A 23232-nucleotide genomic window follows, 5' to 3' on the forward strand; every position below is an offset into this window, starting at 1 on the left:
AAGACAAAGGCAGAGATGGATAGATGAAATTCATCTATCCTCTTTTAGCCTTCAAAACAGCCTGGATTTGTCTAGGCATGGATTGAACAAGATGCTGAAAACGTTGTGCAGGAATAGAGTACACATTCATGCAGACATGAATGTGTGTCACACAGTTCCTTGAGATATGATGGAGGTGTAGACCTGCAGTGAAACAGCCCTTTCCAGCTCATCCCAAAGATGTTCAATAATTTGAGATCTGAAGACTGAGCGGGCCACTGCAGCAAAGAAAAGTCATTGTCATGTTCCTGAAACCATTTCATAGTGATTCAGGCTTTGTGCACTGGTGCATTATCCTGCTGGAAGTAACCATCTGACTGAGGATAAACTGTCAACATGAACGGATGCACTTGTTTGCAGCAACAATGTTTAGGTAAGATATGGCATTCAGACGTGAATCTATGGGTTTCAATGGACCCAACATGTGCCAAGAAAACATTCCCCACACCATAACACTGCCCCCCAACACCTTGCACAGTAGTCATCAGGCATGACGGGTCAATGGATTAATGTTTTTTTCCGCCAAATTCTGAGTCTTCCATCAACATGATGCACCAGGAACTTCTACTCATCAGACCAAGCAACTGTTTTCCAATACTCGATGGCCCAGTGCTGGTGTTGCTGTGCCCACAGGAGGCGTGCTCTCTTGTTCTTCATTGATAACAAAGGTACGTGATGTGGCAGTCGGCTGTTGTAGCCCATTTGCGACAAAGTGCAACTTGTGGCCCATTTCGATATTTTGTTCTGTGCACCAAGGTTGTATTCTGACGTGATGTGCAACACTGTGGCCCATCTGTTTGCTTGCACAATTCTAGCCATCCTCCTCTGACCTCTCTATCAACATGCGATTTTCTTTCACAGGTTTTCTTTCGATACACCCTTGAAACTGTAGTGCGTGAAAAGTTCAGGAGAACTGCCGTTTCAGAGATGCTTTGTCCAACAAGTCTTGCCCCTACTATCATGCCACGTTCGAAGTCCAATAGATGACTCATTTTCTCCATTCTTGCTACAGTTTGTATGCTTAACTGATACTAGAAAGGTTGCTGTGCTGCATTTATATCCACAACTATGGTCATGTGACTTGCAACGTGGGACTAACCATTTTTGTGCACAGCAGGGTGTAACAAATAAAGTGGCAACACAGTGTATATACATTAAATTGAATAGAATAACAAGAAAGTGGAAAGAACAAGACATTCAAGAATTCACTGTCTTTTGTAAGTTGTGTGGAAACAACCTTATTTTGTCAATTTTATAATTATTTTATCAATTTTATAATTATTTCTTATTATGCATATTTTATTAGTTATCTCTACCTCTCTTCTATCACTATCCACCCCAGGGTCTCACATCTGGTGAGTATGGGCTTGGCACACCCAGGGTCCTGAACCAGATATCATCATTCTTTTCTTCCTTGGTGATTCCCTTCTACTTCTCTCTCTCAGGGTAACTCTTTTTTTTTTTTTTTTTGGTTGGTGCAGCATAAGCCTCAGGCTTCCTTCACCATATGGCTAATAATAAATAATAATAATCTATCTTTCTCATTTTCTTTCCTTCCCCCCACTTTATACACATATATATAAAGTAACTAGTAACTACAACTGCAAATTTCACAAGCCATTTTCTAAAATATCCCCCTTTTAATTCTAGCTATTTTACATTTTCCTTTATTTTGGTAACTATAAAAACCTTATTCATTTTCATTTTAATTTATATTGGTAACAAAAAATTTTTCATCTATGTTTTAAGTTTTTTACTCATTGGTTTGTGGTTTACATCAGAAATGACATGTTGCTATTTTTCTTGCAATTCCAGCCATTGGCACCTGATGAGAGGCCAATTTTGTAAGTTGTGTGGTAACATCTTCCTTTGATCAATTTTTATGTAATTATGTATTTTTATAATGCACATTTTATTAGTTATCTATTATCTTCACTCCCTGTTTCTCTCACTTTCATTAACTTCTGCATTTTTTCACTTCTCACTTCTTTTTTTACTTACTGTTCTTTTATTCCTTTTCCTCTTACCTTTAATTTTATATATATATATATATATATATATATATATATCCCTCCCCCCAAGAAACACTTCTATCATTTCTAACATGGAAGTATATGGAAAATCATCATTCACTTAACAGCATTTCTGTTAATCACTCATTTTCAAGGAACCTAATCCTAAGCTTGTTGTTAAGTGCATTTACTTCTACTTTCAGATAGCTTAATATCAGCTCATATATGCCCTAGACACAAGTTATTTCATTCTTAGTGCTGTAAAACTAGATCACTGCTACTAATAGCTTACAACAAGAAAAAGGAGCTCGCATTTTCTTACCTTAATTGTAGAAATTTGGTTTTGAAGTTCATGCTGACCCTCCTGAATGAGTCCTGAATTGCCTAATTGTAGTTCTACACTCTCTATCCAAGTAAGAAGCTGACATAAATTATCTCCACAGAATCTGTACCTTTCTTCAATTGCTATCTAATTTTGGAAAGGAGAAGGGAGAAAAATCCCAAGTCACTGAAACAGTACACTGATATACGTGCAACAAAAATATCATGCAACACACTGCCATTCATATTCAGCAATTAGAATATAAACTCAACAACACAGCATGCACAATGTTCAATTTCTGATGATTTTCAATACTGTAGCATTTATTGAATGTAACTTAAAAATCTTGCATTCAGGATTGCAGAACATAATTCAAATTGCTAGCATTATCATAAACTCTTCTGAGATATAATTCCAAATACTATATTTATAAACTTTATAAATGGTCAGTTGGTTTAGAAAATTATATCAAAAAATCTTTAATGTTCTAAAGCAATGCTAATGCAGATTTTTATGATAAATTTAATTCATTCATTGCCATAAATTATCATTTATTTTGCAAAATAACTCTCAAACTATTTATTTTGAAGACAGCAATATTTAATATACAGTAAAATCTTTTTATTTCAATCCCAGTAATTTGATGTCTAGCGTAATTCAAAGTAAGAATACCATATCTATTTAGTGAGGAGTATTCAAAATATGCCTACAATGAATTTCTAAGTCACAATCTGGTTTGGTGACTCATAATCAGTTTGTGCATAAATGGAAATTTTCATTTATGATAACTGTAGGTAATTAGTGAGCAAATTTTTGAATGGTATTCTCCTTTCCGTTTACATTAACTTCTTTTACCATTTCAAAGAAGTGGAGAATTAAATCAGTCAAAAAGAATCTTGAAAGTGACTATTTTGCATGTATTTCCCAAAGTCACATTATTGGAGTTGTTAAAATGGACTGTTAATTTTGACCATATTCATCAATTGAAAATAAAATTATAAATTTTGTACACAAATTTTTGTGTACACAAATTTTTGCATTTAAAAATAAAAAGGCAGCTAGAATATATATATATATATATATATATATATATATATATATGTTTTTTTTTTTTTTTTTTTGTTGTTGTTGTTGTTTTAATAAGAATACAGTAGTAAACTTTTTCATAAATCTGACTGTTATGTTCATATGCCTACAAATAAGTATATGTTGTTATACCTACACAATACAACAAGTAGTGCAATATAGGAATGATTGTAAGATTTGCTTACAATACAGGCAGAAAACATGTAGCACAATATAGCATAACGGTAAGATTTTATTAGAGTATTATGCTTACAATTTAGGCATATTAAATGTAACAATAAGATTTATGAAAACGTTTATTACTGTATTTTGATTTTAAAAAAATCTAGTTGCCTTTCTAAGATTTTGAAATACAAAAATTAATGTCTAAAGTATGAAAATATTTAAATTTTGAATTGTATTTACATTTAGTGAATATGGCCAATTAGCGTGCTCACTGCAGAATTAAAAAATAACAATTCTGCTATTTTGCATTAATATATCATGAGTTTTAATTTTCTTAAGGTTCACCCCCCCATTCCATTATAGGATCAAAACAATTTTGGTACAGCAACCAAAATAAGCCGACAGTATCTTGGTACAAGGGCAAACATAGCTGGAATGAGGAAATTACATATTTTAGAAAAGGAGTTACATAATCTGGAAAAGTTGGAAGTGATACAAAGATGATAAAAGTGTAAAATCTAAAGTGCAAATTGCTAAAAAATATTTTATTCCACCTCATTATTTAAAATCATGATGTGAATGAAAAATAGCAAAAAGTGGAACATAAGGTGGAAAATATGTAGAGGAAAAAAAACAAGTGCTGAGGTGACTACTTTTTTCCATGCAAGACTAAAACCTTGCCTATCAGTAGAATCTATGATAAAAGAAAAAGTCAAAAATATATCTATCAAGTTATGCAAAGATTTCAAATGAGTCATTGTACTAATAATATGCACTAATAGCAATAAAATGGGAAGCACATTTTGCAGTATTATGCCCAGAAGGGCATTTTAAATGTGAATGAACATAGACTGTTCTACCACTCTTACCAGACAGGACAAGAAAGACAGCAAGAAATATACTGAGGTAGATTTAATATATTTACCTTTTCTTTAAGGTATAAAAGAGTACATTTAATAAGCAAAAGCTAAAATAAACCTCAATTTTTGAAAAGAAAATGCCTGCTTTGCACTTAAAAGGATTACAAATAAAAAACTATGCTCCAAGAAGTTGCAATGCCATCATAAAAAGACAGCCAGCCCAGATATCTCTTCCTAATGGATCAATGTCCAGTAAGCAAATATGAACTTGGTGGTTTCATCTACCTACTAACACAAATTGATACAAATATCCACTAAATGAGAGAACAGTTTACTTACTAAAGGATTACATAAAAAAACAACTCATATATTATGTTGAGAAAATCTCAAAAAATACTCCTGTAGCTCAAATCAATAAGTGGATTGTAAACCTCAGTGACTGCAAACTGTTTCCAAAAGCTAGTTCTGAAGCAGTATATTCAATACCCAATGAAATGAACTTGTATTAGTTCACCTGGTGTGAGATCATAGGTGAAATATAGTGTTCTACCACTTTGGTAGAATGCATACTAATTGCTGACAATCTGATACTTTGCAGCAGCATACATAAAAGTGGGCTGCTGTTAAGGAGGGAGCTACAGATCAATTAAAAGGGAAAGAAGAAGTCTTACCTACACATTGCCCATAAGGAGGTATCTGATGCTCCAATAAATAGTTGACAATCATTAAATTAACATCTAATGTCAATTTAATGATTTCCATCTCAAAATCAGTGTTGAAAATATTCTAAAATATATCAAATGTTTGTTAAACTTTCTTTCAAAGCATTTCTTATAGAATCAATTTAAAAGGATCATCTATAAAACACATCAGGCTTAAACAGTATTAACCTTTTTAGATTACACTTCAAATATAGCTCTCATTCTATATAAAAGACCCATTATGATCCTTACTTCATTCCTCCATAACACAATTTATAAATGGAAATTCCTTCACCAGCAGTGTTGAAAGGTAGAGTCAAAAATAACAAGCAGCATATGCAAAAGGAGAATATATGATAAAAGGGAAGTCATTAAATTATAACAGCAAATCAGCTTATAAGGCCAATACATTTGTAGCAAAATGGATAAATAATTTTAATGGATTGTAAAAAAAATACAATTTTTTTTTAATGTCTATATACAGTATTTTCAACAAGGATGCCCCAAAGTCATATTTTTTTTAGTCCCTTGAACTCTAAAATATCCACTAAATGATGTAAAAAATATAAGTTAACAACAAAGAACAGCTTTAATGTTAATTTAATGACACAAAAATACTTTTTATATCATTTACCAATATAATATAACACTGTATAAACTATTACAATTAGACAAAAATTAAAATTAGAACTGAAGCATTTAGAATTTAACATTTTGAAATGTTAGTCATTTAAAAGACAGTATAAAAAACATATTAAACTATAATCATTACCCTTTTATAATGTGTAATGCAAGAATAATTTTTTATAAACAATTTATTGAATGGCAGCAAATGAATTAAATTGATGATAATAAAGTGCTACTTTACATTAAATATTTTAATAAATCTAAAAAATAAGTGTTACTGGTCTTATAAGGATAATTGTTAATTTTTTAATTCAGTTCAAGTACCAAACCCCACTATATCTACTCTTGCTGCTATAATTATTATCTGTAACCATTAATCCCAGTTTAGTAAAAAGCATGTGAAGCAGTGAGATTGGTCGAGGAAGACATGCAACCAATTAGTTGGGAATATATCTGGAAAGGTACTGCAATTTTTATACAGCATTAAAAAAAAATAAATCACTATACATCAGCACAAGTCTAGCATTTGAAATGCAAAAGTGAAATCTTTTTACATACCATTCTTGATTATAGACGTGGAGAATTTCAAAAATTCAATCTCAGGACTGAGAAGAGAATAAAAATGATGAAATGCTAGAAAATGCGTGACTGTCATAGAAGGTTTGTGTAATTAATTTCAAATTGAACACAAAACATTTTTAATCTTTTATTTCTGGTCACTGCAACAAATAAAAATTATAATTTAAAACTATACAAGCACATATGGTAGGATTTGCAAAGCAATATCAAACATGCTGAGTCTCCTACCATGCTGCCATGCTATCCTTACCCTTGCTTCAGCAGTAATCAGGAATCCTTCCTCTAAAGCTTGTAGAAGATGAATAACTTTCCCACTGCCATGATCTGTTAAAAACCCAGTATATGGATCAAGCAAGTTGTTGGCAATTGCTTGTTTGATAGAGAGGATACAACCAGTGCTGGGATGGCGAACCAAAGTTCTAGAAGGATCTAGAAGGGCATCATTAAGAGATTCCTGAAACGTCAATTGGAGGCCTGTAAAAGGATTAGTAAATTTGCCTTGTGGTTCATATAGACCATACCAAAGAGCATCTAGAAGTGGAAAGGGTTTGTCAGGTAACATAATCTGATCTGATTTCAGTGCTTCATCAATTGTGAGAACTTGGTTAGTGTGATGAATGAAAAGAGTATTTTTAATGGAATCGATAATTCCAGCCTTAAATCCATATGAAAGATTCCACACTCGTCTATTTTTGAAATCTTTAATGACTGCTGACTCCTCATCTATTAAACCTAAAGCAAGTGCATCCTTTAATAAATATGTTTCTTTAAATTTTGAGTCTACATAAACACCTGTAGTAGTATTTAAGCAACCTTCTTCAATTGCTTGAATAAATGTTTTTGGTTGTTTCATATAAATAATTTTGTTGTTAAAAATTGTGAATGCCTTTGATTTACTACATAATGGATCAAAGATAACCTTTTCTCTAATATCAATGATACCTTCTTCAATGGCAACTTTCAATATTTTATATTTACCTGACAATTTTATTAAAGTGGACTCTGAATCAATCAACTTATTTTGAAGAGCTTCTTGCAAGATAAATTCAACTTTAGTATTTAAATCTAGAATAGCTTTATTAAATTCAGTACACTCCCAAAATGACTGTTGCAAACTGAATGGTGGGGAAGTTGAAATTATCAGACCCTGCTCAAATGCCACATCTATACAAATATAATCATCTGTTTTGGGATTTTTCAGCAAGTTTGAATTTCCATCAATAACACCCTCCTGAACTGCCACTCTAAGAGACTTATAACAGTCTGGACATTTAATTAAAGCTGTCAAATCACCAATAAGACCATTTTCAATTGCTCTTAATATGGTTAAATGATTTCCTGTAACAGGATCAGTTAGTTTTCCAGTCACTGGATTAAGAAGTTTCATTTTTAGTGCTGCTTCTAGAGTGAAAGGCTTTCTGGCACTCAAAATTAAAAACTGATTGGCAGCATCAAGAAGTGTGAGTTGCTGTTTAGTATCTGGTTTAATGTATAACCCATACTTATGATCAATGAGATTAATGCTTATTGCTTCAAGAATTTGAAAATACTGCCCAGTCATGCAATTTTTCACAATGGAATCTTGAGGATTAATAACTCCTTCAAGAATGGCATCGTCAAGAGTTAAGTGCTTTCCACTCGAAGGGTGAACAATTTTACCTGTTTTGGGATTATATAAACCAACAACGATAGCTTCATAAAGTCCAAATGGTTTCTCAATGTCAATAATGTATCCCTGTTTAACAGCATCAGTTAAAGAAATTACTTTTTGTGTTTGAGGGACACAGAAATTTCCATTTTGGGAATCTATTATACCTTCCCTAACAGTTTCAATGAGAGAAAGTGCTGTTTGAGAAGAGGAATTCCAGTAACAAAGTAAATAAGGATTAATAAAAAAATCTCTAATAGCTTGATAGACTGTAATCTTCCTAGCTGTTTTAAGATTTAAAATCTTTCCTGTTTTTGCATCATACAGCCCTTGGCATATTACTCTTTGCAGAGAAGGAACTAAATTACTTTCTATTACAAGTCCTGTTTCAAATCCTGTTACAAGTGACACCATTGATCCATCAGGACACTCTATCTTTCCACTTTCACCATCTACATGGCCATCTGTTATAGCATTTAGAAGTGATTTCAATGATTCTGTTTTAGCATCTTTGATATAAACTGACTGAGGATCCAAAAGGTATCTATCAAGGGATTCCTGCAATGTGAGCCAACTACCTGCTCTAACATCAAAAAATTTTCCATGACATTCATCATAAATACCTTTGTGAAGTGCTTCTTTTATATGTTGTGGTCTACCAACTTCAGTCAGTATACCATATTCAAAGGCTTTCTTAAAATCCATCATAATTCCAGTTTTCACCTTTATTTTTCCCTGTTTAATATCAATTATCTCCTCTTCCACAGCTTGCTGAAAGGTTGAAATTGATCCTGCAATTTCATTTTTAACTAAAGTGGAAGAATAATCAATAAAATTTCCTGCAATAGCTTTTTCAGTGGATATCTTTCCTGGTGAAATAGTATTAATAAAGTAGCCTGTTTCTGGGTTGTAGAATCCTTTATAAACAGCTTCATCTAATGACAATTGCTTCTGTACTGGAATGATTAACCCACATTCAAGAGCATCGTAAAAATTCATTTCAAAACCAGTGCCAAACCTGATAATTCCTTTATTTGCATCTATTATTTTAGATTTTACTGCTTGTGAAAGCTGAAGGATATCAAAGCTTTTAGGATCCTTCACAGTAAACAAATTACTATTTATCCATTCACGACGAATAGCCTCATCTAGTGTGATATTTTCACCTGTACTAGGATCAGCTAATAGTCCACTTTCTGCATCATATACATCATGTTCTAGTGCCTCCTGAAGGGACCATGGAGGATTTGCTTCAAGAAAGTAACCCCTCAGTAATGCTACATCAAATGTCATTAATTTTGGATATGTTAGCCTTCCCGATTGTGATATTATCAAACCCAAATTCATTGCCTCTTGCAAAGAAATAAGGATATTATCTTTCTGATTCTTTATCTTGACAAGATCACCATTAATGAACCCAGTTTTTAAAGCATCACTCAAACTAACACTCTCTCCAATCACAGGGTCTGTAAACTTCCCTGTGATAGGAGAATAAAACCCTTTATTAACAACATCAATAAGAGATAATGGAACTCGATGGGTTAAAATTAATCCTTGTTTTAAGGCAACATCCAGAGTTAAAAGTGAATTTCTAGCTGTATCTTTTATTTTACCAGACTTGGCAATAATTAATCTTCTCATTAATGCTTCATCTAGAGTTACGGTATTACATGAATCCGTGTCCATTATTTCTGAAATAAAAGCATCCACTAATCCTATCTTCACAGCTTGCTCAATATCCATTTGTTGTTTTGTTACTGGATCACTGATTAAACCAGGATGTGGAAAGTATAGTCCTTTTCTTATTACAGCTTCAAGTGACATAGGTATTCTTTTAATAGCAATTAAGCTTCTTTTATATGCTGTTTCTAGGGTTATTTCTTGATTTGTTATGGGATTAATAAAGAGATTATTTTTCAAATCAATTAAACCACACTCAGATGCATGTTTTATGGAAAGAAGCTTATTCATCTTAGAATTGTATACTACAACTGATTCTGAATCTAGCAATTCTGTATCAAGGGCTTCAGATAAAGGAATTTTTCTTGAGGACAGTGTTAAAGTCACTGTTTCTTCATCAAATATATTTTCTTCAATGGCTTTCTGCAGAGTTAACGATTTCAAATACTTTTCATTAGAAAACTGACATATCTTATAACGAATCCAACCCAATTTTGCTGCATCAAAGAAAGAAATCTCCTGGCCTGTTTTAGGAATTAACATATAACCAGTATTCCTGTCAATGAGAAATTTGTCAAACGCCTCCTGTAAAGGCAGAAATTCTCCATTCCTTAGATCTTGAATAAATAACACATCTTTATCAATTACAGTACTGATAATATTCACAAAAGCTGTTGGTTCCCCACTTTCAGGGTCAACAAATGTTTTTAAATCATCACTGTAAAATTTTTTCTCAATGGCATAACTTAATGTCAAGGGAAATTTTGATTCAGAGTAACCACATTCAGATATAATTAATTCACCAGGACTGCATATTTTTACCACAGTATCCAATGTGACTATATTATCTGAAAGGGCATTTTTTAAAATATATCTCTTGTTCTTATTAGGCATTATAAGATTACAAGTATCTGAACTGAATTTGTCATTATAAAGTATTTCTTTTAAAGGATAACAACTACCAATTGTTAAATTTTTTATTTCTTTACTGATATGATCATTGCCCTTAGCTTTACTAATGGTATGAGCACCATATCCATCTAAAATTAATGTTTCATTATTCTTCACTGCTGCTGCTGCGAAGGTTCTAGTTTCATCTAATTTATCATAGCCTTGCTGATTACTACACAATAGTCCATTTTCTTTCATCACTGTTTCAGAATCAAGGTCTACTTTTAACACATTTTGTTTAACATACTTTGAAAGAGACCTGTGTATATTATGCCTTGGTGATGTATCTTGAATCTGTAACAAACCTGCATCAATAGCATCCATAAGAGGTACCTTTTCACCTGATTCAGGAAGCATTAATGTGCAGGATAGTGGATCAATCAGATTTTTATCTAGAGCAGTAAAAAGATTTATGCTATTTTCTACAGGAGGAACAGGATAAGCCATTATAAGTCCTTGTCTCAGAGCAACCTGAAGAGGAGTGCAATTACCATTCACGGGATGTACAAACTGTTTATTCACTACATCAATTAATCCATAAAGAAGTGCAACTGGAAACGTTAAACCAAGGAGTGGTATTTCAGTGTTTAAAATAGGTGGCTGTTGAAATATACACATTTCAATAGCATTAAGAACATCAATCTTCCCTACAGAAGTCTGAACTTCAGCAGTTGTACAATTCACTATTTCCCTAGCCATTGCCTCTTCCAGTGTTATTAATTTTCCAGTTTCTGGTTCAATGATCTGTGATATGGGATTTATAATATCACAGCTTACTGCTTCTTGTAAAGTAAGAGTAACACCTATTTCTGGGTGAATAATTCTTTTTAATGATGGATGAAAGAGTCCTTTAGATACCGCTTCTGGAATTGTTAATGACAGCCCAAAAGGAATTACAAGTTGTCCACTTTCTGGCTCTATTAAACCAGAATCCAGAGCCTCACAAATAGTAAGATTTTTAAACCTTTTTGGATCAATTATTCTTCCAATATTTCCATCAATTATTTTGAGTTTTAAGGCTTCATCCAGAGACAGAGGATTACCATCCTGTGCTTTGAGAAATTCAAATTGATTTAACACACTGGCTGTTGCTTGATCAATTAGCCCACAATTAGCAGCATCTGAAGGACTTATTTTCTTTTTTTGTATTTTCCGAGATACAATTCCTACTTTAAAAGAAGAATCAAGGGTCTTAGCTTTTCCTATTTGCACTTCAAATTTGGGTTCTGTAAAATTTCTTTTTACTGACTTATTCAAAATTGTCTGTTCATTATACTCTAAGCAGTCATTAATTTTAAAGACATCTTTATCTGTTTGTTCATTTTCTTTTACAATGTTATTTTCAAAATTCAATTTTTCTACAGATGTATCAAGTTTGGAAATATCTTGTGGATAAAAGAACTGATTATCTATTCTACTTGAATTCGTAAGCTCTGGCAAATATGTAAGGCTCCCAGGAAGTTTCCCTGATTCACTAATAGTAATATCCCCGGAATTTTTTTGTTTGAACACAGAAGCCATAGAGCATTCATCGCATGCCAGTGTTATAAAATTATGTTTAAGTGCCTCTTTTATTGGCATTATTCTTCCCATTCTCTTGTCTATATAATTTCCTGTATGTTTGTCTACAATCTTTTGTTCAATCGCAACATCTAGTGGAATATTTTCATCCGATATTGTATCTTTGACTATGAATAGCTTGGCATCAACTTCTCCCATTTCTATAGCCTTGATCAAATTGCTTTTGTTGCCCGTTTCCAAATCTACGAGTAGAGCAGAACTAATCTCAAAGTAAACGTTTGGTATTATTTCAATATATTCATAATTAGAAGGATTGGTACCATGGTCTTTAGTTTCTACTTTAGTAATGCTCCGAATGTTATTAAATGTAATACCCAATTTTTTATTACTACTCTCACAATCAGCACATAAACAGAATTCTTTCTGCGGAATGTGAGTAACCACGCTGGAATTAAGAATAACTAAACCTTTTTTTATAGCCTTTTTCATATTTATTTGTAGAGTTTTTGAATTATAATAACCTCTGTTGTCCAAAATTCCTTGTTCCAAAGCCTGCAAAAGAGAAATTCCAATATTTTCATTGGGTGGAATAACCATTGCTGATTCTTTAATTATAATGCCATTTCTAACAGCATTTCCAAACGACATTGCTTTATTACAGTGGAGAATCCTAAATATTCCACTCACTGGATTAAATAACTTTTGTTCTATAGCTACACTTAATAACCAACTTTCTTGATGAAAAGTTTTACTTTCAGATGCTGCCTGCAAGTTGCAATGATAATCTGAAAAATTCACAGGTTTCACATCGATCTGTTCTACTCCATGAGTCACTGAAATTTTGTGAAATTCATTCTTATGAGTATTTTCTGTTAATACAGTATCTTTAACTAATTGAAGAGCTATGTTGCTATTTGACAAGTGCCTCATGCCAGATAAGTCTTTAGATAGTTCTACTGTATACAAATCAGAAAATTGATTAAAGACAGGAATAGTTTTCCCATACATACTTTGTTGACCTTCATTTTGCAAAGAGGGAAACACACTGTTCTTCACAGTGAAACACACACCTGCATCAGTGGAATAAATACTTTCTGGAAGAGAGATTTTATCTGAAAATTCTCTGTTGGTCATTTCTTTGTGTAGCAGAATATCTTCTTCTCTTTTAGGATCTTTCAAAAGTCTATGTTTTTGATTAATTTCCTGATTTACTTCATCTAAGTACGTAACATTAACTTCAGATGCAATTCCATGTGTACTTACTGTTACATATTTTGTAACAGTTTTTGTAACTGTTGATACTGTAACTGAAATATTAAGTAATGCTTTTAGAAGAATAGCACCTTCAGGTGTTATGAAGCTTCTGTTAATGGCATCCATAAGAATGAGAGGCTTTCTTGATCTAGGTTCTCTTAATTGACCAGTGACTGGGTCAAGATATCCTTTAAGTACTGCTTCCAAAACAGTCAACTCATTATTCATTTGATCAAATATACCTATCTTTCTATTAAGCATATCATACAACTGTGGCTGTATAAGTTTAAATGACAAAACTTCATTGAGTGGAACAGAGCCACAGCTAGAATGTTTTATACATCCATTATGTAAATCAATTATTTTTCGAAATACTGCTGTATTGAAGCTCAGATATTCACCATGTTCAGTATCTCGTATTCCTTCAATATCAAATATTGTCTTTTGATGGACAGATGTAATAAGTCCTTTGTGAATTGCCTCTGCTAAACTCAGTGTTTTTCCCATAGAAAGATCCATAAATTTTCCTTGAGGTGTCACAATTCCTTCCTTAAAGGCTTCTAATAGAGTGAGACATGTCTGATTAAGTGGATGAATTATACACCTCACATTTATATCAAGAATTCCTTTGGCAATGGCTTCAATAATAAAAAGTTTTCTTTTAGAAATAGGATGTAAGAGTTTACCAGAAAAATCTAGTAAACCACATTCACATGCATCTTTTAATGTAAGTGGAGAGAAAATTAGATTTTTCTTTAGTGCCTCATTAAGATTAAACTTTTCTCCAGTCTGTGAGTTAATATAAAGTGCACTTTCTGTACATATTATACCTTTACAAAGAGCTTCAGGCAGAGTCAACAGTTCATCACTATTATAAACTACTTCTCTAATATTGCAGCACAATATTCCACAAGAAACTGCTTCATCAAGGGTAAATCTTTCACCAGAGTCTTTATCTATTATTTGTCCAGAGTGATTATCAATCAGTTGTAGGCGGATAGCTTCTGTTAGAGGAATACCACCAACATTTTCTACTGGAAGCTGAATGTCAATAATATTTTTATTGAGTGCTTCACTTAAGTTTATGTTTTTGTTGCTTTTTGGATCCCAAAATATTCCTGTTTCAGGATTAAGAAGACCCATTTTAACAGCCTCGTTTATTCTTAATTTTGATTTATGAATAATTTTCAGATCCTCTAAATATTTTACCTTGTCTTCTTTAATTAGACCTATATGGATGGCTTCATTAACAGAAATGGAAACACCTAATTTTGGATCAATGAAGTTACCATTTTGTGGGTCAAACAATTTTTTTTGAATAGCTTCTAATAATGTAAGTTCAATTCCTGTTTTGGAGTCAATTATGCCACAATATTCTGTTAAACAATTAGCTAAATCTGCAGTCACATAACCTTCAGCTGTGGCCTCTTGAATATTAAACCAACTTCCAGTGAGTATATCTACATATTTCCCTGTTTTAAGATTAAAAATTTCCTGCTCAATTGCCTCATTGAGTGTAAGTTTTGTTCCAGTTTTTGTGTTTAAAAATCCTCTGACTGTTGTGACATCAACTGTATTTGAAGAATCATCTTTTCTAAACTGATTTGTACTTTTAATTTCTGCAATTATTAATGAAGAGCCTGATAAAACTTTGGACGAATCAGAATAGCAGCCTGTTTCTATAGGCATGGTACCTTGGGATATAACAAAATGGTTATTAGCTATACAAGGTCTTTTGTTCTTAACAATAACAGCTGAAGGTAACTGCTGATTGTCCTCACTATATTCAGATGCATTTTGTCCTACTGCATATTTCCTTGTTTGTATAACAGCTTCTGCATGAAAAGTTGTTTGTCCTTCTGAAAAGCAGATATCTGGTTGAGTTGGAAAAATACCAGGTAGTGTATCAATAACAAGTTCAGTACGGAAAGTCTTCAGAATGATGGGTGCAGCTTGAATGACGGTGACGGAGAACTAAGAAAGGGAAAGACAGGGAGGAAAGACAATCAGACAAAAACAAAAGCAAATGGACAAACAAATACATGCAAACAGAAGAGTCTGTACTGGACAAAAGAATAGATTTTAAAAACTTACTCATCATCATGTATATTGCTAAAAATTCATGCAAAAGTAATATTCAATTGGCAATTAAAGAAAACAAAATAGATAATATATGCATTGTGTTATAGTTCAAACATGTTTTATTATCAACATACCTCAAGGGTTAAAATTTCCTTGTTGTACTCAAGACGTGTCCATCACTTGGTGCTCATGTGATGGATAGTTTCAGGTAGTAGTATTTGTGTAGTGGTACTTATTACAGAGGAGCAGGTATACAGCAGAAACAGATTAACTTATAAAGATGTAATCTAGTAAAAAGGTCCCTAATACAATATTTGATATGCTCCAAATTTACATCTGTGTGTGTGTGTGTGTGTGTGTGTGTGTGTGTGTGTGTGTGTGTGTGTGTGTGTGTGTGTGTGTGTGTGTGTGTGTGTGTGTGTGTGTGTGTGTGTGTGTGTGTGTTGGGAGGATATTAGAAATGGCCTAAAACTACAGGGCTTAAAAAACAAACTGAGAATATAATAATGTTGGCATTCATCTTACTTTCTTTTTTGCATTTTCCTCTCAAGTAATGCCCCAGTACCCCAAACATACTTTCACTTATTTATATATATATATATATATACACACACACAGATTTCTTTGTGTGTGTATGTGTGTAGGATAAAAACTTTCACAGTCAAACTGACACAATACAATTCAGTGTCAAATTTACTTTTTTTTTTTTTTTTTTTTTTTTGGAGCAGCTCAAGCATCCAAAACATATTCTGATTGTAAATAAAACCAGATAAGGTTAAAATGCTGATATCTAGTTAAAAAAAACCTTCACAGTAAAACACACAATACATTTTGGTGTCAATTTTAAATGCTAGAGTAATGCTCAAGCATTTAAAACACTCTTTAGTTGTTGATTTTAATATGTTCAATGGATAACGAAACCCACTGGTGGGTCAACAGGTACAGGTGTCTAGTTTTTCAGATGGGGTAATCCACCAGAGGGTTTCCAGGTGCTATGATTATTTTGACTGCTTTACTGAAGTCTGAAAAAATATATATATTTCATCATATTCCCTGCCCTACAAACAAATTATAGTATAAGAAGTGCAGGAGGAAAGTTTTTAATTTTTTATTGTTATGCTTAGTACTTCCCTATCAGACGTATGAGTATACTACTCATATAAACCTAATTCGGGGAATGGAGAACTATAGTCCAATGGCAAAAGCAATATACTACAGTACCAGGGGAAAACGTAACATACAGCAAATGCTTTGTTACCCAGCACTCAGATAACCAGAAAGCTAATGCATATTTATGTTTTAGAATAGGATCATTACATTAATTTTCTACGAGATGCATACTAGAAAAAATGTAACTCATCACAGATTCCTTTCTTATAAAACATCAAGTAATTATTATGTACTGCAGAACTAAAAGAGAGGTGCATTCAATATGATGATTTTATTTTATTAAAAATAAAAACAAAATAAGAATTTTATTTTAAAAAAACTGTTTTTTATTTAAATAAAATAAGATTAAATTTTGTTTCAACTGTGTTATACAAGCTTTTTTGTTGGCTACAATATGGTTTCCACTGGAATGTATCCAAATTTTAGTTTTACTCTTTATCCAGTGCTTTTTCCTGGTAAGGTGTTTAATTCTATATCTCATTATGAACAAAGAGAATAGCAATAGGCAGACATAAAAAAATAGCCCAGATAACTTCCCCCAACCTCCACCTGTTTTAACTCTCTTAAGAAAGCAAAACATATTTGTAGATTTTGTTCCTCTTTTGCTGATGCTGACTTCCCTTGAACACAGCTTTGGAATGATAGTATCCTAAGAGACTTAATTTTTTTAGCAATTCAGTTTAACAAATGTGTGTCTTGAAAATTACTTATAGAAAATTACTGACATTCTTATAAAATAAAAGACATATTTGAGAAAGACAGGTAAAATACAAAATTTCAAAATAATATATATATATATATATTAACCAGCAATTGGCATATAAGAGTAGTGGTAAACCTACAGTATAAGTTGCCACAAGATTAAATTAACTAAATCTAACTTGTTTATGCTAACTTTATATGGCATTTATTTAAACTTTAAAAACAGTTTAACAAAAATTACTTTAGAATTATTTTTTTCATTGCCACTTCTTTAAAATGCTTAAACTTTACCAAATTTCCTAATCATAAGAACATAACAATTTGTCCTACCTGCTTTTTTTTCATTTGTATAAAAACTTTACATTCCAACTACAGAGAGAGAGAGAGAGAGAGAGAGAGAGAGAGAGAATCGAGGGAAAACACAATTTATTAAAAGGTATTACAAGCTTCAACAGATGCAATATGCTTTAAAGCATCCACAACAGTTCTAGATAGGAATTTATAAACAGTTCATCAATGCATTGATGGAAGGAAGGAGATCATTCGTAATGTAGTTTCATTTTGCTACTGTAGTTTTAAGTTATATTACTGTTGAGATCTATTCTTATACTTTAATGAATTTGACACAATGTCTTCTATCACTCAGAGTTTTCTGAGGGTTTGATATGTTTCAGGTTGGGTTGAGGCCTTCATCTGCAATACCAGTGTGTCGAAACATTCATGGGCAAAGAGTGGAAGAATTAAAATTATTTAAAGTCGTTTTTCAGTTGGTTATACTTTTTTTTTTTTTTTTAAATGAAACCCCCAAACTCGAGGTATTAGAACCTATAGTACTTAGTACTGTGCTTGGGTTGGAGGTTGAGAAGACGAAAGAAGATATTTGTTGACATTAGACTTGAACTTCTGTAAACTGTAATTTTCAGGAAATATGTATGAAGGAAAGTTGTTCCAGAAAATGGCAGTTCAATGAATAAATGTGGAAGATGAAAAGTTGGTTAACTTGGAAAGTGTCTTATTGAAGATATCCTACAAGCTGAATGATGTAGCAATCTTTTATATTTTTTAAAATATCGATATAAAGTAGGACCTATTGAGCTGTGTATATATTAATTGAACTGTGTATATACAAAGCTCTGTTTTATATATTAATGTAAATCAATGAACAGGGTGAGAAAACGCTTAACAAAAAAAAAAAAAAAAAAAGCAAGAACTGTCCACAGGTGCTTAGATAACTAAAAAAAAATTATATAATCAGAATTATATAATTCTGATTAAGTCCAAATCCCATGCATGCCGAATAACAAACTTTTTACCGTAATATTACTGCCAATGAAAATTGCAAAAAAAACCCCACAATAACTACCAAAAGCTGTTCTTCAGGAGTGGCATTCTGCAATCACTAAAAAAAAAAATATTTTTTCTTTAGTATTTGTTATTGATTGAATGGAAATTACCCAAGTTATATGAAATTCAGCTGAGGGGTTCAGCTACCTTGTCTGTCAGGTGAAAACATTTAATCTTTTCTTTAAATTAGAGTAAACAGGGCTACCCCCAACAGGTTACACACCTGCTTGCAGTAGCACTGCTTACTCCTATCTTAAACAAAAAAAAAAAAATAAAAATATCCAGGAAATAACAACGTATCTACACAAACAGAATAGCAATGCATCTACACAAACAGCCTACATCTCCAGCATAAGTGTCTTTTTACCCATCATTCATGTTTAACAATTTCATCCAGAAGCATCTAAAAGGAGAATCAAATTTCAGTATTTTCAAAAATAAAAAAAAATAATAATAAAAAAAATTAATAATATTTATGAACAAAATTTTGTGCCCACAATGACTACTTATGGCTGCATATTTGGTTGATCTGGCCCTGGTCAAGATTGTTTTCCTTCTTCTAACACATTTTTCTAAATCACAAAAGCATAATGCCAATTTTTTCAATGAAACAGGCCATAGAGAATGACACAGAGAAATTTAGATAATTTGCTACCTTCTTGGAAGAAGATGAATGATAACAATGTGTTAGAACCAGCAGTGTGTTACCTCTAACAATGAACAACCATACTGCTTGTTATTTCTGGATGAGCTGTGGAATTTAAAACCAAACCAAGATGCATCACACAGAAACTGTGCAGTTGACTTGTGCACACAGTGTGCAACTTCCAACTTGTCCAACTTCCAAGTGCATACAGTGTGCACTTGGAAGTTGGACCTTTTCATTTTCACCCAAGTAACAATGGACATGATACATGAGGAACAATATGCTGCTCTCAAATATTGTTTCCATCTCAAGAAAACATCAGCATATGAAATATTAAAAGAGGCTTGTGGTGAATCTATGCTTCCATATAACACAGCCCAACAGGCAATTTAGAATGTTTAAAGATGGACATGATTCAATAACAAAAACTGGCAGTCCTGGAGCTCCAACCACTGCTGTCACCACAGAAATCACAAACACTGCTTTTGTAATTGTGAGACAAGATTATCATATAATAGCAAGAAAAGAAAATTGGCAGAGATGTTGAGAATATCACTAGAGTACACACAGAATTCACAATGACCATTTGCATATGACAAGTGTTTGTGTACAATGGGTCTCAAGAATACCTTCAACTGAGCAACAGCAAGTTTGCACAGAGGTTTGTCAGGAGCTGCAATGGATGGTTACTTAAGATGGTAATGCATAACATAATGGCAGATGAAAAATGGCTTCATCATTTCAACCCAGAGAGTAGGCAACAAATCTCTGTTTGGGAGTCTATCGTTGTCAACACTGAAAAAAGCAAATGCTGGGGGTCATCCCTTTTTTTGACATTCAAAGAATGGTTTACTCATTTTGTACCACATTATACGACTGTTATGGGACCTTACTACAGAACTGTACTGCACCAATTGTGAGATTGCATTTGTCGAAAAATTGCAGGTGAGTGGATGCTATGTCACGACATAGCAAGACCTCACATTGCTCACAGTGTCACTGAGAACATTGAGAACTCACAGTGTCATTGAGAACATAGCCAGCATTAATGTCACCCAAGTAACAATGGACATGACACATGAGGAACAATATGCTTCTCTCAAATATTGTTTCCATCTCAAGAAAACATCATATGCTGTAGGATGCATCCACCCTACAGCTCTGAGTTTATAACTGCAATTTTTTTTTTTTAATTTCCAAAGTTAAAGGAGGAGCTAAGAGAAAAAAAGGTTTCCAATCATCAGAAGTTGTAAAGACAACAGAGGCAATGAAAAGGACCATCAACATACGGATGATTAATAAAGGTGTGCTGTGAAAAAAAATTATGATCATTCTTTATTGAACAAACCTTGTAGAATCAGCATGTTAGGAAAATTAAAGCTGGTTGGTTGTTTTCGGTTTTATTGGTGCATCAGCGACTAAGGCTATAATGTGCCAAAACCAGGTCATACAAAAGCGAAGATTTATATTTCAGTGATCTAAAAAATGAGGTCACTATTGGAAAATTAAAAGCAGCAGCAATTCTATGAATTAGTATGCAATAATACTACACCAATTCGTACTACACTAATTTATTTATTTTAAAAGGTTTATGGCTGCCACATTTCCTGACTTGTCAACTCCGGTTTGTATTTTCTTGGTAATGTTAAAAGAAAAAAGTGTATGGCAAAAATCCACAAATGTTAGAGAAACTTAAAAATAAAAGAAAAAAACTTGGTCCTTGCGGTTGTCGCAGACATTCTCTCAGATAGGCCAGACAAGTTGTACTTGCTACCTGGGAGTCTAAAACACTGATGGAACTGATATTCAGTGGGGCAAAGACAATTAGTTGATTTATTAATTTATTTTATTTTATTCAATGGCTCAAAACCATTCAAAGACAGATTTTAAGATAATCAAATGATGGGTACAGGGCAGGAGGCAGAGAGCTGTGATTAATGGATATGATTTTGACAGATGCAATGTCAGAAGTGGTGTTCCCCAAGGCTGGTTACTGCTATCTTTGACAACTGTTGTGTCTTATTTTCATAAATGACATCAATTAGAGGATAGTGGGTGTGATGTCAAAATTTGCCTATGATGTAAGACTGGAAGAGTCACTAATAATCAGTGCCAAGCAACACTCAATCAGGATAACGCAAACCAGTTTCAAGATGGTCAGAAAGCTGGGAGCTATGTTGTAATGCAGCAAAATGCAAGGTTTACACTTGGGGAATAGCAACCCCAAAATAACTTATCAGCATTAACAGTGGCATATGATGCAAGAAATCAAGCTTATACAGTATCAGCCCAAAAAAAAAAAAAAAATAAATAAATAAATAAAATAAAATAAAAAAATAAAAATATTCCCATTTCCTATCCATTCACTCCAAACGTTTGTCCAGTTCCTTCTTGAATCTCTTTAATCTATCAGCTTCCACTATGGATGAAAGTTTGTTCCAGCAATCAACCACCAGCTGGCTAAAGGCAAATTTCCACACATCTATTCTGCAACTATCTTTCCTTAACTAATTTATGCCATAAACATCTCAATCAGATCACCTTGCAGGTGCCAAGTCTCCAGATGCTGCAATTTGCAGTACTTGAGCCTTTCTTGGTAAGAGCACCTCTTTGTTTCCCTCACCAATCTCATTGTCCTTCTCTGTACTCATTCCAGCAGCTCTACACACATCCTAAAATGAGGCCTCCCAGACCTGTATGCAGTACTCAAGGCTTGGCCTTATACAAGGGGACAATTACCTCCTTATCCTTGCTAGAAAAATTCCTGTATATCATTGACAAACCCCATGAGCTGCTCAGGCAGCCTGTCTGCACTTCTCAGAAAACTTCTTATTTGACTACACAATTACCTCAGGTTTTTTTCTTTCTCCACTATGTCGAGTGTAGTACTGCACAGCCGGTACGTTACTCTGGGGTTGCTGCTATCCATATGAAGTACTTTACATTTGTCAATGTTAAACTTCAGTTCCCTCCTCTCAGCCCATCTGCCCAACATTTCTAGATCCTGTTGCAGTAGTGTACTGTCATTAACAACCCTGCCTATCTTAGTATCATCTGCAAACTTGGACATTAAGCCTGATATACCTTCATCAAGATCATTGATAAATACAAAAAAGGGGGAACTCCACTAATAACATTAGTCCATGAAGAGCAGCAGTGCCCATTGATTACCACTCTGTCTTCTTCCATGCAACCCTTTATCCATAGTAGCAATGTGTGTTTAATGCCCTACTGCATCAACTTATACAGCAGTCTTTTATGTGCAACAGTATCCAAATTTTCAATACCAAAATTATTTATTGTATCCAGTTCCTTTGTGATCGCAATGTAGTATCCAATCAAATTAGTCGGACAAGATTTCCCCTTAACAAACCCATGTTGTGTTTGAACTATAACTGCAGTCTTGTCTAGATGATCCTGCATCGCTTCTTCAACTTCACACTTAGCAAGACTGAATTAAAAAGAGTAGAAGAGAAAAGAGACCATAGAGTCAGAATACAGGAAGATATAGTTCTCTGGGCAATGGACAAGCAGGAAACCAATGGTGTCCTATCAATGATTTATTAATCAATATCTTCTATAGACAGGAAGGTTATAATCCCACCTTATAAGGCTGTTTTAAGATCCACTTGGAATACTGGTCCAGATATGGGGACAACTAAAAAAAGAGATCGAGATCCAAGAGTCCAAAGATGGGCAACCCACATGATGATATCTGTAAAAGGGAACCATATGAGGAAAGACTTCGATTACATGGGCTACAGAGCTTGGCAACCAGTCACCTTAGGGAGGACCTGATCTATAAGTCTATGAGAGACAATAATAAAATCAATAAAAGAGAAA

The 23232-nt window shown here is 33.2% G+C and overlaps 1 protein-coding gene across 1 annotated transcript in view; it reads right to left on the reverse strand.

Moving 5' to 3' along the window:
• shot (dystonin-like protein short stop) overlaps window positions 1-23232 on the reverse strand; it is a 1739701-nt gene that overhangs the window by 1168652 nt on the left and 547817 nt on the right. Inside the window, exons 28-29 of the mRNA XM_090380932.1 lie at window positions 6642-15419; window positions 2374-2520 (exon numbers count right to left, since the gene is read on the reverse strand). Coding sequence (XP_090237058.1) covers window positions 2374-2520; window positions 6642-15419 — 8925 coding nt within the window. The remainder of the gene's footprint in view (window positions 1-2373; window positions 2521-6641; window positions 15420-23232) is intronic.

Source organism: Mastigoproctus giganteus, chromosome 9, assembly GCF_048544385.1.
Source record: "Mastigoproctus giganteus isolate SK-2022 chromosome 9, ASM4854438v1, whole genome shotgun sequence".
Classification (NCBI taxonomy): domain Eukaryota; kingdom Metazoa; phylum Arthropoda; class Arachnida; order Uropygi; family Thelyphonidae; genus Mastigoproctus; species Mastigoproctus giganteus.